Source organism: Psammomys obesus, unplaced genomic scaffold (genome assembly GCF_907164565.1).
Source record: "Psammomys obesus unplaced genomic scaffold, mPsaObe1.curated_primary_1811, whole genome shotgun sequence".
NCBI lineage: Eukaryota > Metazoa > Chordata > Mammalia > Rodentia > Muridae > Psammomys > Psammomys obesus.
Window position 1 is genome coordinate 3078962 of NW_026587382.1, and position 11776 is coordinate 3090737.

General features: G+C 45.7%; 1 protein-coding gene across 2 annotated transcripts in view; it reads left to right on the forward strand.

The window, feature by feature from the left end:
- Pip5k1a (phosphatidylinositol-4-phosphate 5-kinase type 1 alpha) overlaps window positions 1–10746 on the forward strand; it is a 43912-nt gene extending 33166 nt beyond the window's left edge. For both annotated transcript variants that reach the window (XM_055603734.1, XM_055603735.1), the window contains exons 8-15: window positions 1470–1675; window positions 2276–2359; window positions 3817–3865; window positions 4069–4153; window positions 5114–5260; window positions 5776–5905; window positions 8853–8898; window positions 9258–10746. In XM_055603734.1, the coding sequence (XP_055459709.1) occupies window positions 1470–1675; window positions 2276–2359; window positions 3817–3865; window positions 4069–4153; window positions 5114–5260; window positions 5776–5905; window positions 8853–8898; window positions 9258–9260 (750 nt within the window). In that variant the 3' untranslated portion in view covers window positions 9261–10746. The remainder of the gene's footprint in view (window positions 1–1469; window positions 1676–2275; window positions 2360–3816; window positions 3866–4068; window positions 4154–5113; window positions 5261–5775; window positions 5906–8852; window positions 8899–9257) is intronic.
- The last annotated feature ends 1030 nt before the right edge of the window (window positions 10747–11776 follow it).

Genomic DNA, 11776 nt, shown 5'->3' on the forward strand with positions numbered 1-11776 from the left:
TATCTATCTATCTATCTATCTATCTATCTATCTATCTATCTATCTATCTATTTATTTATTTTAAGGTTTTTCTTTTAAGATTTGTTTATTTTTGTATATTTATCTGTACACCAGAAGAAGGCATCAGATCATATTATAGACAGTAGTGAGCCATTGTTTAGTTGTTGGGACTTGCACTCAGGACTTCCAGAAGAGCAGCCAGTATCTTACTGCTGAGCCATCTCTCCAGCCCTTTTTAAGGTTTTTCAAGGCAGGGTTTCTTTTTATTGCCCTGGCTTCCTGGACCTCACTGTTTAGATGAGGCTGGCCTGGAACTCAGAGATCCACCTGCCTCTGCCTTAAAGGCTTGTGCCACCACTGCTTGCTCTAGGCTTTTTTTTTCCTTTTCCTTTTCTGGTTTGGTTTTTTGAGACAAGATTTCTCTGTGTAGCCCTGACTGTCCTAGAACTCACTCTGTAGACTAGACTGGCTTTGAACTCACAGAGATCTGCCTGCCTCTGCTGAGTGCTGGGACTATAGGCCTGTGCCAACACTGCCGAGCTGTTCTAGGCTTTTGCAATGGTCTTTTCTCACTTTATTTGCTTGGCCTTAATTTTTTATTTCCACTTTGTTGTTCATGAGCCTATTTCAGTGATGTTTTTTAAGCCTTCTCTGTGGTCTTCTATCATGTAAACATTTGTACTGCATTATTGTATTGCATTTATTTATATATTTGTACTCAGTAAATGTTGCACTAAATTGAAGCTGATCACATAAAAGTCCTGCCACAGATCTTTTCTGATCCACATCTTTCCCACAATGTACTTTTTGTCCCCTTGTTTTTTTGAAATCTCAGGTAGCCCAAGCCATCAGTGTACTCCCTATGTAGCTAAAGATGACCTTGAAACCTGGTCTTGCCTTCTAAGTGCTGGGATTGCAGGCTTATGCCACCATTCAGTGCTGTGAATGGATTACATTTTCAAGCATCCAGGCAAGCATTCAACCAGCTGAGCAGCATCCTCAGCCTGTTGTTACAGATGTTCATTACAGGATGAACTTGAAAGTTGCATTGCTTACCTTGGTGGCTCTAGCCTATAATTCCAGTTACTTGGAGGCTAAGGCAAAAGAAGAATCAGGTTTAAGGCCAAAGTGGTGAAATTGTTGAGACCCTATCTCAAAATGTAAGGGGTAAAGGGAGGCTGGGTATATAGCTTAGTGATATATATCAGAGACCTGTATTCAGTACTGCAAAAAAAAAAAAAAAAAAAAAGAAAAAAGTTCTGTTATTGAAATGAGAGAGAAAGGTAAGGAAAAGAGTATAAATAAAGACTTGCCAGAGTGATATTCTTTAAGAGTAGGAAGAGCACAGGATAAACCTGTGGTTACTAGAAACTTCATGTCAAGTAACCTGAAAAAAATCTTGACACTTTATACATTTTTTTTTTTTTCACCTCACACATTTTGATCCTGTGTTCATCTCTCCTCATTAGGTGCTACAGAGCTTCAAGATAATGGACTACAGTCTCTTGATGTCAATCCACAACATGGATCATGCACAACGAGAGCCCGTGAACAGTGAGGCCCAGTATGCAGCTGACACTCGCAGACCAGCTCCGCAGAAGGCACTTTATTCCACAGCAATGGAATCTATCCAGGGCGAGGTTCGACGGGGTGGCACCGTGGAGACTGAGGACCAGTGAGTGGGCCTGGAACAATGACCAGTCACACCTGGTCCCATCATTCTTCTCTTGAAGGCACCTACCGTCTGGAGAAGAGTAGCTTTGATTTGACAGTGAGGCAGCAGTGCCAGCGGTCGGGGGCCATTGATCTGTTAGAATAGAAGAGGAAAGGAAATGTCGGAGTTTGTCGCATATCCATAAATCACCTTAGAACTTTTACCACAGCTTATTGTAGGCTTCTTTGCTGAAGGCTTCTTTCTTACTGTCTTGGGTTTATGCAGTGAGTATGGTTACTAAAAGTTTCAAATGGTTTCATTTTTAGTCGTGGTTTTGTACCACAACTGCCAAGAAAAGTGTCCTTGTGGGAACAAACTAAGATACAAAAGTACCAGCATGTTTGTTTTTATTTGGGGAGTAGTCCCAGAATTGCTGAGTAGTGGTTGTAGGCTTTTTGGAGCTCTGTGGGAGAGGAGCAGGGAGATTCTAATTCACAGTGCAGAGGCTCCTAGTCTGGAGAATGATCGGTCATGTTCAGCTGATAATTACCTGTGCATAGTTAGGAGCAGCGTTGCCCTGCTCGTGACAGGGTGTTCTAACTCGTCCTTTGTTTTCCCCAGCATGGGCGGCATCCCTGCCCGGAACAACAAAGGGGAGAGACTCCTGCTTTATATTGGCATCATTGATATTCTGCAGTCCTACAGGTGAGGGCACATGGAGCACAGATTAGAAGAAAGGGGACATTGAGCTGGTCACTCATGGCCCATCCTTTCCCTTTTTAAATTTTTTTTTTCATCTTATGAATGTGTTTTTGCCTTTTGTCTATGTATGTGCACTAGTATATTGTCTGGTGCCCATGGAGGTCAGAGGAGGGCGTTGGATCTGCTAGGGCTGGGGTTAGAGGTAGTTGTGAGCTGCCATGTGGGTGCTGGGAACTGTCCCCAGATCCTCTGCAAGAGCATCCAGTGCTCTTACCTGCTGAGCTGCCTCTTTAGTCCCCAGCACACTTTTTTAGATGTGTTCTTTGTAAAGTTCTCTATGATGTAACCATGAGTCACAGTCTGGTTACCCATAGATTTTAGGTGTCTTATTCTCTGGTTTTTCTGCTTCACCGCCTCTTCAACATGATCTCTACTCTGTGGAATGCTTAGTCAGTCCTCAGATAGGGTGGAGGACGCCATCTGCCATGACTCTGTGAGAAACCTGTGGGTTGAGTCATCCTCCACATAAGGCGAGCTGGGAACACAGTCTCACTTCCACGGAGGAAAACGAAGATCTGTGTTATGTAAAGTCGAGCAGTCTGCGGAACTTAAGGCCGGGAAGTGATGAGGCAGTTGCTGCAGATGTTAGGCTCCGTTTTTGGCCCTGACACCCTGCAGGTACAAACGCGGACTAATTCTTCAGTAGTTGACTTACTGATTATTATCTAACTAAAGCTTTTTACGTTTACTCACTGTGTGTGTGTTTGTGTATGTTTAAACTGCAGCGGGCATGTGAAGGTCAGAGGACAGCTTGTGGAAGTCGTTCTCTCGGTCGTGTGGATTCTGGGGATTAAACTCAGGTCATCAGGCTTGGTGGCCAGCACCTTTACCCCCTGAGCCGTCTCGCACAGTGAGACAGCCGGCTGACACAGTGTAGCTATACTTTTTCAGCTTTACACATCTAGTTCTCTAGCTTTTTTTCTTTTTCTCTCTTGGTTTATTTGTTCTGGGTTTTGTTTTTGTTTTTCAGACAAGGCCTCACGTTGTAGCTCAGGCAGATCTGGGCTCATGGTATTTTTCCAGACCCAGTCTCCCAGTTGCTTGGTTACAGGCATGTGCCACTAAGCGTACCCTGCCTTTTCTAGCAGTTGAACCCAGGCCCTCATATATAGGCTAGTGTTCCATCACTGAACTGTCCTGCTCATTGCCCCTGACTTGTCAGTGACTTAGAAAATGCCCTTCCCTCATTGGGGAGTAATTGGCTTAGCTAGTTAGCAACATTGGTTTCTGGGTAGAAAAAGTGGTTCTTTGGAAAGCCAGTTTACCACAGTGGATATACTTGTCTAGTGTTTATCTGTTCAAGGTTTTCAGCTATCATAGCCTCTTTAAGCTCTCTAAAATAAGCAATTACTACAGTCTTTGATTTATTAATAATGTGTGGTACATGGGTTTCTTGGCAGGTTTGTTAAGAAGTTGGAGCACTCCTGGAAGGCACTGGTCCATGATGGGGTGAGTGAGTTAGCTGAAGGCCCCCGTCCTGCGTCTGTCTGTAGTGCTTGCCATTTGCTCTTCAGGTTCTTCTGTGTATTATTTACTTCATTTCTGGGTTTACCCTTATGGTAGGGGTTTCCGTCTGAGGGACGTGGCCCTTGGATGACACAGCCTCTTGCTGGCCTCTGTTTAACCCTGTAGTCATGTCCTCTGTTCCACAGGATACAGTGTCAGTGCATCGTCCAGGCTTCTATGCCGAGCGGTTCCAGCGCTTCATGTGCAACACGGTGTTCAAAAAGATCCCCTGTAAGTGCCTTCTACCAGATGACCCCCCGTGGCTCCCTTACCCCAAGAGATGGGGGCCAGGGCACCTCTGTCAGGGGGCTGCCAAGGCCTCTCCTGCTGTGCCTGCATCCTGTGAGCGCTGCTTCTCGTCCTTGTGTCAGTCACTGTCTGTCCCAGTCGTTTCCGAGCTGCTGCTCCCCCTGGCTCTCCCTACATGTGTCGTTGAGGTGAGGGCCCTTTCTGGGGGAATTGGTGGGAATGGAAAAACAAAAACAAAACAAAACCGTGTAGCTGTGGATAGACTGCGTGGCACAGGCTTAGCTGTCTAGAAGCAAACTTCTGTGGAGGAAGAACAGGCAAGGATATTAGCCATGTTCTTTCCATGTCCAGGTGCCAGAAATTCTCAGATTAATTCAAGTGCAGCTGTCAGCCTTGCTGACAGTTGGAGTTTTTAGTGTTTCCCATCAGCTTTCTCAACACAGAAGTGCAAGTGTTTGTTTTTCACACTTTCTGTGTTGTACTGGCAGATTCCAGGTCCTCCTGTCCTCTCATCAGAGGCATCAGTTTTGCCACGGGGAGGTGAAGAAGACTTAGACGCCACAGACAGGCTACGAGGTGCAGAGATGTGTTCAGAGTGAAGCCATGTAGGTTACAGTGCTTTTTGCATCTTCTGGGAAGGGCTAGAGAGATGTGCCACCTGTAGGGTTTACTGGGTGATGTTGATCAAGAGCAAGAGTCTCCACTGTGAAAGCTGAGCCAGAGAGGGCTGCACTTGTGTCGCTTCATTGTAGGTGTTGTGTTTCTTTCCAGAGTGAGGTGACTTGACCCTCTGCTCTGAGTAGTGCTTTGTGGGCCGTCTTTTCTGATGTTAACTCTTTTTCTACCTTTTCTTCAGAACAGCTTTGGGTGTGTGTTGGTGTCTGTCTCGGTGATGGTTTCTGAGGTGGTCTGCTAAGTAGGCTTTCTCTTTCCCTTTTGAAGTGAAGCCTTCTCCTTCCAAAAAGTTTCGGTCTGGCTCATCTTTCTCTCGGCGATCAGGCCCCAGCGGCAACTCCTGCATTACTTTCCAGCCATCGGTCTCTGGGGAACATAAAGCACAAGTGACAACAAAGGCGGAAGTGGAGCCAGGTCAGCGCCAGGGCTGGGTCCCCTTGCATTGGGCACTCCCCTTCTCCTCTGGCCAGGGCCTTTATGCCCCGTTTCTATGCAGTGAAAACTAACTTGCTTGCTCTTGTTTGGTTTTGTTTTTTGGTTTTTTTGAGGCAGGATTTCTCTGTAGCCTGACTGCCCTGGAACTCAGCCTGTAGACCAGGCTGACCTCATATTCACAGAGATCTGCCTGCCTTTGCCCCCTGAGTACTGGGACTAAACACATGCACCACCACTGCCTGGTTGTTCTTTGTTTTGAGACAGGGTCTCACTATGTAGCCCAGGCAGTTCTAGAATTCACTATGTATGTAGCCCAAGCTGACCTCAACCTTATGACCCTTCTTTTTCACCCTCCCCGGGTACTGGGTTTATAGGAAGAGTCACCGTGCCCCTACGTCACTACAGATTTTCTTGTTTTTCCCTGCCCATACCGTCCTTCATTTATTGATTCATTCCTTATTCATTGATTGATTTTATTTCCCTTTTTTCTCCAGATGTACACCTTGGGCGTCCTGATGTCTTACCTCAGACTCCACCTTTGGAGGAGATCAATGAGGGGTCAGCTGTTCTCAGCCCTAGTTTCTCACCTGTAGTTGGAGAGCCTTTGCAAATAATGAATTTGAGGTTGGTTTCTTGGCCTGTTGCTCCATACTCTTTTCAGGTCCTCCGAAATCTTCACTTTGATATTTTTCAAGAGTCTCTGCTAGGTGTTGTGGTATGCTGAGGAGGTGGGGACAGTTGGATCTCTGAGTTGAAGCCAGCTCTACATAGTGAGTTCCAGGACAGCCAGGGCTACTTGAAGAGCTACTATCTCAAAAAAAAAAAAAAAAAAAATCTCGTTTGGTTGGTTTTAAGGCAGTCTCACTGAATGCCCAAGCTTCCTTCAGGTGGACAGCCCTTCTGTGTGAGTCCTATATGTTCTGAGATTGCAGTCGTGGGCTACCGCGCCTGTCAGTAGTCAGTAGGCTAATATAATAATCAGACTTAATTTTGTTACCTATTGTGTTTTCTATTACATAATAAATTGCCCCGCACTTAGTGGCTTGAAATAAATATAACTGGGTGTTCTGAGGCACCCCTTTAATCCCAGCACTAGGAAGGTAGAGGCAGGAAGATCATAATTCAAGGTCAGTCTGGGCTGTTTGAGATCTTGTCTTAAAAACAAACAAAACTAAACAAAAACAAATCTAACTAAAAAAAAATCCTCTATCTCAGTCTTCCTTGTTGTAGCCTTACAGGTGTAAGGACACCACCTGGAGAAGGTGCTGAAGTTTGAAGTCAAGATATGGTAGACCAGTATTGCCGCTGGGCCATGGTGCCATTGGAGTTATTTTGTTAGGGTGGCACCACATAGAGGATTGTGTGTATGTAGTTAATAATAAATTACCCCAGAATTTAGCAATTAGAAGTAACAATCATTTCCAGGCTCCATGGCAGATGCCTGAAATCCCAGCATTCAGGGAGGCAGAGGCAGGCAGATCTCGGTGAGCTTAAAGCTAGCCTGGTCTACAAAGTGAGTCCAGGACATCCAAGGCTACACAGAGAAACCCTGTCTTGAAAAACAACAACAACAACAACAAAAAAAAAAAAAAAAAAAAAAAGAAAAGAGGAGTAACAAACATTGTTCTCTGTGTTGTCCGGAGTCCAGTCGACTTAGCTGAATGCCTTTGGCTCGGGGTGTCCAGGGGTTACACTGAAACTCTTCGGGCAGGGTAGTTGTGTTAATTGAGCCTTTACCTCAGTTTTGGGGGATGAAGCAAAGCAGATTGAACTTGCACTTGTGTGGGCCTGTGCTCATCCCAACACCACGTAAGAAAAGAAAGTTTGAGTTGAGCCAGGCATGGTAGCACACATGGTCCTAGCATTTAGGAGGCAGAGGCAGGGGGACTGCTTTGAGGCCTGACTAATTCACTGCCAAGAAAACCCTGCCCCAAAAGAAGTATGGAAGGGGCTGGGTTGCGGGAGACGGGAGGGATCCCCTTCCAAGCTCTGTTATGTAGAGCTGGCAGATCTGACTCCTTTAAGGCTATTGGGTTGGGGCTCAGTTCTCTTTGCGGCTAGTGATGCTTCCTAGTCACTAGTCACTTCTTTCAGTAGGGCAGTTTGTAGCAGAGCAGCTAGCTTCCCTCAAAGTAGACAAGCACAGAAGCCTGCCTTCAAGAAGCATCCTCAGTCTTTGTAACTTAACCTCAGAACTGAGGTTCTCGCACCTCTGCTGCATTGTTTTGTGGAAGAGTTGCAGAGTGTAGCCCACAGTGGGAACCTCAGGAGACAGGTCAGGAAGCAGATAGTCCTGCTTTAGATAGCCTTAGAGATCACCTTCCACCATTCAGACGGAAGACGGAACAGGGTCTGAGAAAAAGCAGCTGCTACATAGAGAATCACCTCAGTTACATGCAACCCTGTCTGAAAAAACAAACTACAAAAAACCGTATTTAATTAAAGCAATAATACTTTTAAATTTGTTAGCTTCAGCCAGTGAGCTGGCTTAACTTTTAGAGGTGTTTGCCATCAAGCCTGATGATCTGCGTTTGATCTTCAAAAACCATGTAATATAAAGAGAGAACCGATTCTGCAGCTCGTTCTCTCATCTCCACATTCATCCTGGGCATGCGTACACACGTGTGCAGGAACACTGCCCCCAGATGAAAATAGTTTTTAAAGCTAGTAGCTTCTTTTGTTGTGTTTTGTCTTATTTTTGGAGACTATGAGTTTCTCTGTGTAGCCCTGGTTGTAACTCTTACTCTGTGGACCAGGCTGGCCTCAAACTCAGAGATCCACCTGCCTCTGCCTCCCAAGTGCTGTAATTACTGGGGTGGGCCACCGCACACCTGGGCCTTTGACTCTGAATTGTAAATCAGTGTCTCAGAAGGTTCCCTAGAACAGCCTTGAAGTCCTGCTCTAGCTGCCCTGACTCCGAGCTCTCCATCTTCCTGCCTCAGCCTGGAGGTAGTTGGGATTGTAGGCCTGCACCACCGTGCCTGCCTTCAATTTAGAAGCGTCTTCTTAGTCTTTCTTTTGTGTAGGTTCCAGGGATCAGACTTCGGTTGCCAGTCCTATGCAGCTAGCACCTTTTACCCAATGAGCGTTTCTTCAGCGCCGTTGTGTTTTCTGAATAATAGAATGACCTTGGAGAACATAGTGGGAGTGGAAGCAGGATCCTGCATGCTGTACTGTTCTGCCACTTAACTATACTCATTGTTAGGATTTGTGCGGCAGAGTTATGTGGAGCTATACGGTGGTTCATAAATTGTGCCATGCCACAGGTTCCCTGTGGGAGTCTTATTAGCGGGGAGAGAGGGGTTACAGAGACAGTCTTTGGTTGAGGCAGGAAAGAGAGAGAGGAGGTGGCTAATCCTCTTAGAAGGTGACCCAGCGCATGTGCAGGACACAGGTGTTTGTGTCACAGGTGATGAAGGGTCCTGTTGCAGCTGAATTTCTGGAGGTGGCCTCAGATGTCCCGCCTGTTAGGTCCCCTGGGGGCTGGCGTAGAGATGCCTGTTTACCAGTTCTAACACTTAATCCTTTTTTGTCTTCTACTTCTCTGCCTTTTTTCCCCCCCTTCTATTAGTTCAACCTTGGAAAAGCTTGAAATTGTGGAGTCAGAGTTCATCCATGTGAGTGTCTGGGACCCTGGACCCGGGGGTCTTGAAGGGTATAAAAGTTCATCGCTGATGGAATGGAGCATAAGTTGATTGGGAATGTTGGTGTACCTTGCAGCTTGCTTTTAAAAAGTTTTTAATTCCTAGTACTTGGGAAGCAGAATTTGAGGCTATTATGGGCTAGGCTATATAGTAAGATCTTGTCTCCAAAAAAATAGAAAGGTTTATGGTTTTAAAACTTTCATACTTGGAAGCTGAAGCTAAGAAGAGAAGGAAAAAAAAAAGGTCAATTTTGTTAGCTAGGATGAAACAAACCTGAGTTCCATTCCTGCCTTCTTGTCTCGTATTCCTAGTGAACTTTACATTCTTTTCAGTGAGCCATGAGCCTCAGAAGACCTGAAACAAGACGCTATTATCGCTTTGATCTCAAGAAGTCAGCCCTTGCCCCAGGAATGCTGAGTCATCAGGAGAGGAGAGAAACACGGAGCTACAAGGCTCTCGGCCACCATCTCCCTTCCTCTGGGCATTAGTGCCTTTGACAGTTGAGGACAGCAGTGTGCCCACCACTCCAGAATTGGGTGGCATGAATTTTCCATTGGCCGCCGTGGCTTCTATAACTGAATATTTTTCAAAACCCCCGTTCTTTGTGCTGGACATGGGGTTGCTGGACTAGGTGGTTTTCTTCTCTTTACCTTTCACCTGGAGCTGGACTCTGAATTTCCTCAGGATAGACTAGCTGGATATCGTTGCTACCTTCGCTCTTTCCTCTGGTCTTTGAAAAGAGCCCAGTGGTTTTTATAAAGGTTTTTGAGCGAGAGTGAGGATGACCTTACTCCTAGTTTTCTCTTTCCTTAAAAAAGGGAAAAGAACAAACGGCACCAGCGTGAGTCTGAGCCCGTCTCAGAAGCCCTGGAAGTGCTGAGGGCGAGCCCGGGTGCTTGTGAAGCAGAAAGGCCGGGCTGCCCCGCCAGCAGCTGCTGCTCTGTTTCCCTCATTTGAGGCTGAGGGAATGAAGAGGGCATGGCTACCCTTTATAAGACAGTGGGGCAGCCATGTTAGCAGAGTGGACCTTAGCAGGACCCTCCTCACTGCCAGGTCATGCAGGTATTACTATTTTGCAATTTGGAATGTATTCTAATAGTTTTTCTAAACGTAAAGAATTATGAAATGATTTTAGACCATTCTCCAAAGGAGATTTCTTTGTTCTTCCGTATTTTCCAACAGTATTCTGCTCTTTGTGGAGCTGTGGTGGAGGGAGACGTTGGTGTCTGTCTAACAGGCAGTCTGTATCTATGAGGCTAGAGAATATTTTCCTAAACTCCAGGGAGCCGTGGGCTCTCCTCAGTAAGTTGCCATGCCGCCTGGCCTGCCCCCTTAACTCTGTAGAGAAGTTGGAATGGGGCCACATAAGCCCCTGTTCCCTCTCAGATTATGATCCGTTTGGTCCTGGCTGGAGGGGCAGTGCATGATGTTGAAGGCAGGCTGTTGAAATCTTACGTCATCACTGCTCCTTCCCGTCTTACCTTGATAGCAGGTTAGCCAACCCCCACGTAACTGTCTATATTAGACACCCCAGCCAGCTTCTGGCTGCCTGTCTTTGCTGCCATGTTCTTTTTTACACGAAGGAAAGAAACAATTCTTGCTATTTTTTTTTTCGTAATTTACTATTTATGATGTATTTAAGTGTTTTATTCAGGACAGAGTTCTGTAAGGGGTGGGAGGGAGCACTCAAGGGAGGGCTGGGACTTGGGGAAAGGATAAGGGATTCAACATTTTTATGGAGTGTTCCTATTTGCCTCTACTTTGTATTGTTGAAAAAAATGACAGATGCAATATGAAAGTAATAAATATCTGTTTTAATGTATTAAAATTCTATCAGTTATTTAGACCTATTTTAAAATGTTTTTATTAGCATGGTAGTACATACATGTACATAATGCATACATATCCATAATGTCCATGATTGGGCTGGAGAGGTGGCTCAGAGGTTAAGAGCACTGGCTGCTCTTCCAAAGGTCCTGAGTTCAATTCCCAGCAACCACGTGGTGGCTCACAACCATCTATAATGAGATCTGATGCCCTCTTCTGGGGAGCAAGCATAATGTCCATGATCATCTTACGTCCCTGTTGCCCTTTCTGTAGACCTGTTGACCTTCTTGGATCTTTCCCATATCCTGCCTGCTCAAGCTCTCTCCTCCACCAGGCCCAGTTTGTGCTAGCATGAACAAAGTCTTTTCCCATCCTCCAACTGAAGTTTATCCCAAGCTGAGAGCAATGGTTCAGTTCCCAGCCGAGCAGTTCCTTCAGCATCATGGCAGATTAAACTTGAAGAACTCTTGCTTAGATTGTGACTCGGTCTGGTTAACGGAAGGTCTTGCGAATTCAGAGCTCAAGAGTTCACTCAGGTTGAAGGAGACGAGGACGAGTGAGGAGAGGGAGTCTGAGGTCAGATGGCCCTAGACTTCCTCTGACCTAACCTAGAGTGCGCCCCTTGAAAAATCACAAGGCTCCCTTCTTAGGTAAAGCTCTTTGTGGGCTGGAGAGAGTACTCTGCTTTCATCACTGGCTGTTTTGGTTCCTAGCACCGACAAGGGCCTCACAGTTCTGTAACTCCAGTCCCAGAGACCTGACACCCTCTTCTAGCTTCCTGCATACCAGACATGGATGACACACATATGCATGCAGGCAAACACATAAAATTAATTTTTTTTTTTTTTTTTTTTTTTAGATAAAACTTTCATAAACTTGAGTCTAGGCTCTTCAATAGGAAACTAGACAAAGCCATGTTTGTTTGTTTGTTTTGTTTTGTTTTCCCAGACAGGGTTTCTCTGTGTAGCCCTGGCTGTAGTGGAACTCAGCGTGTAGACCAGGCTGGCCTGGACCTCAGAGATCC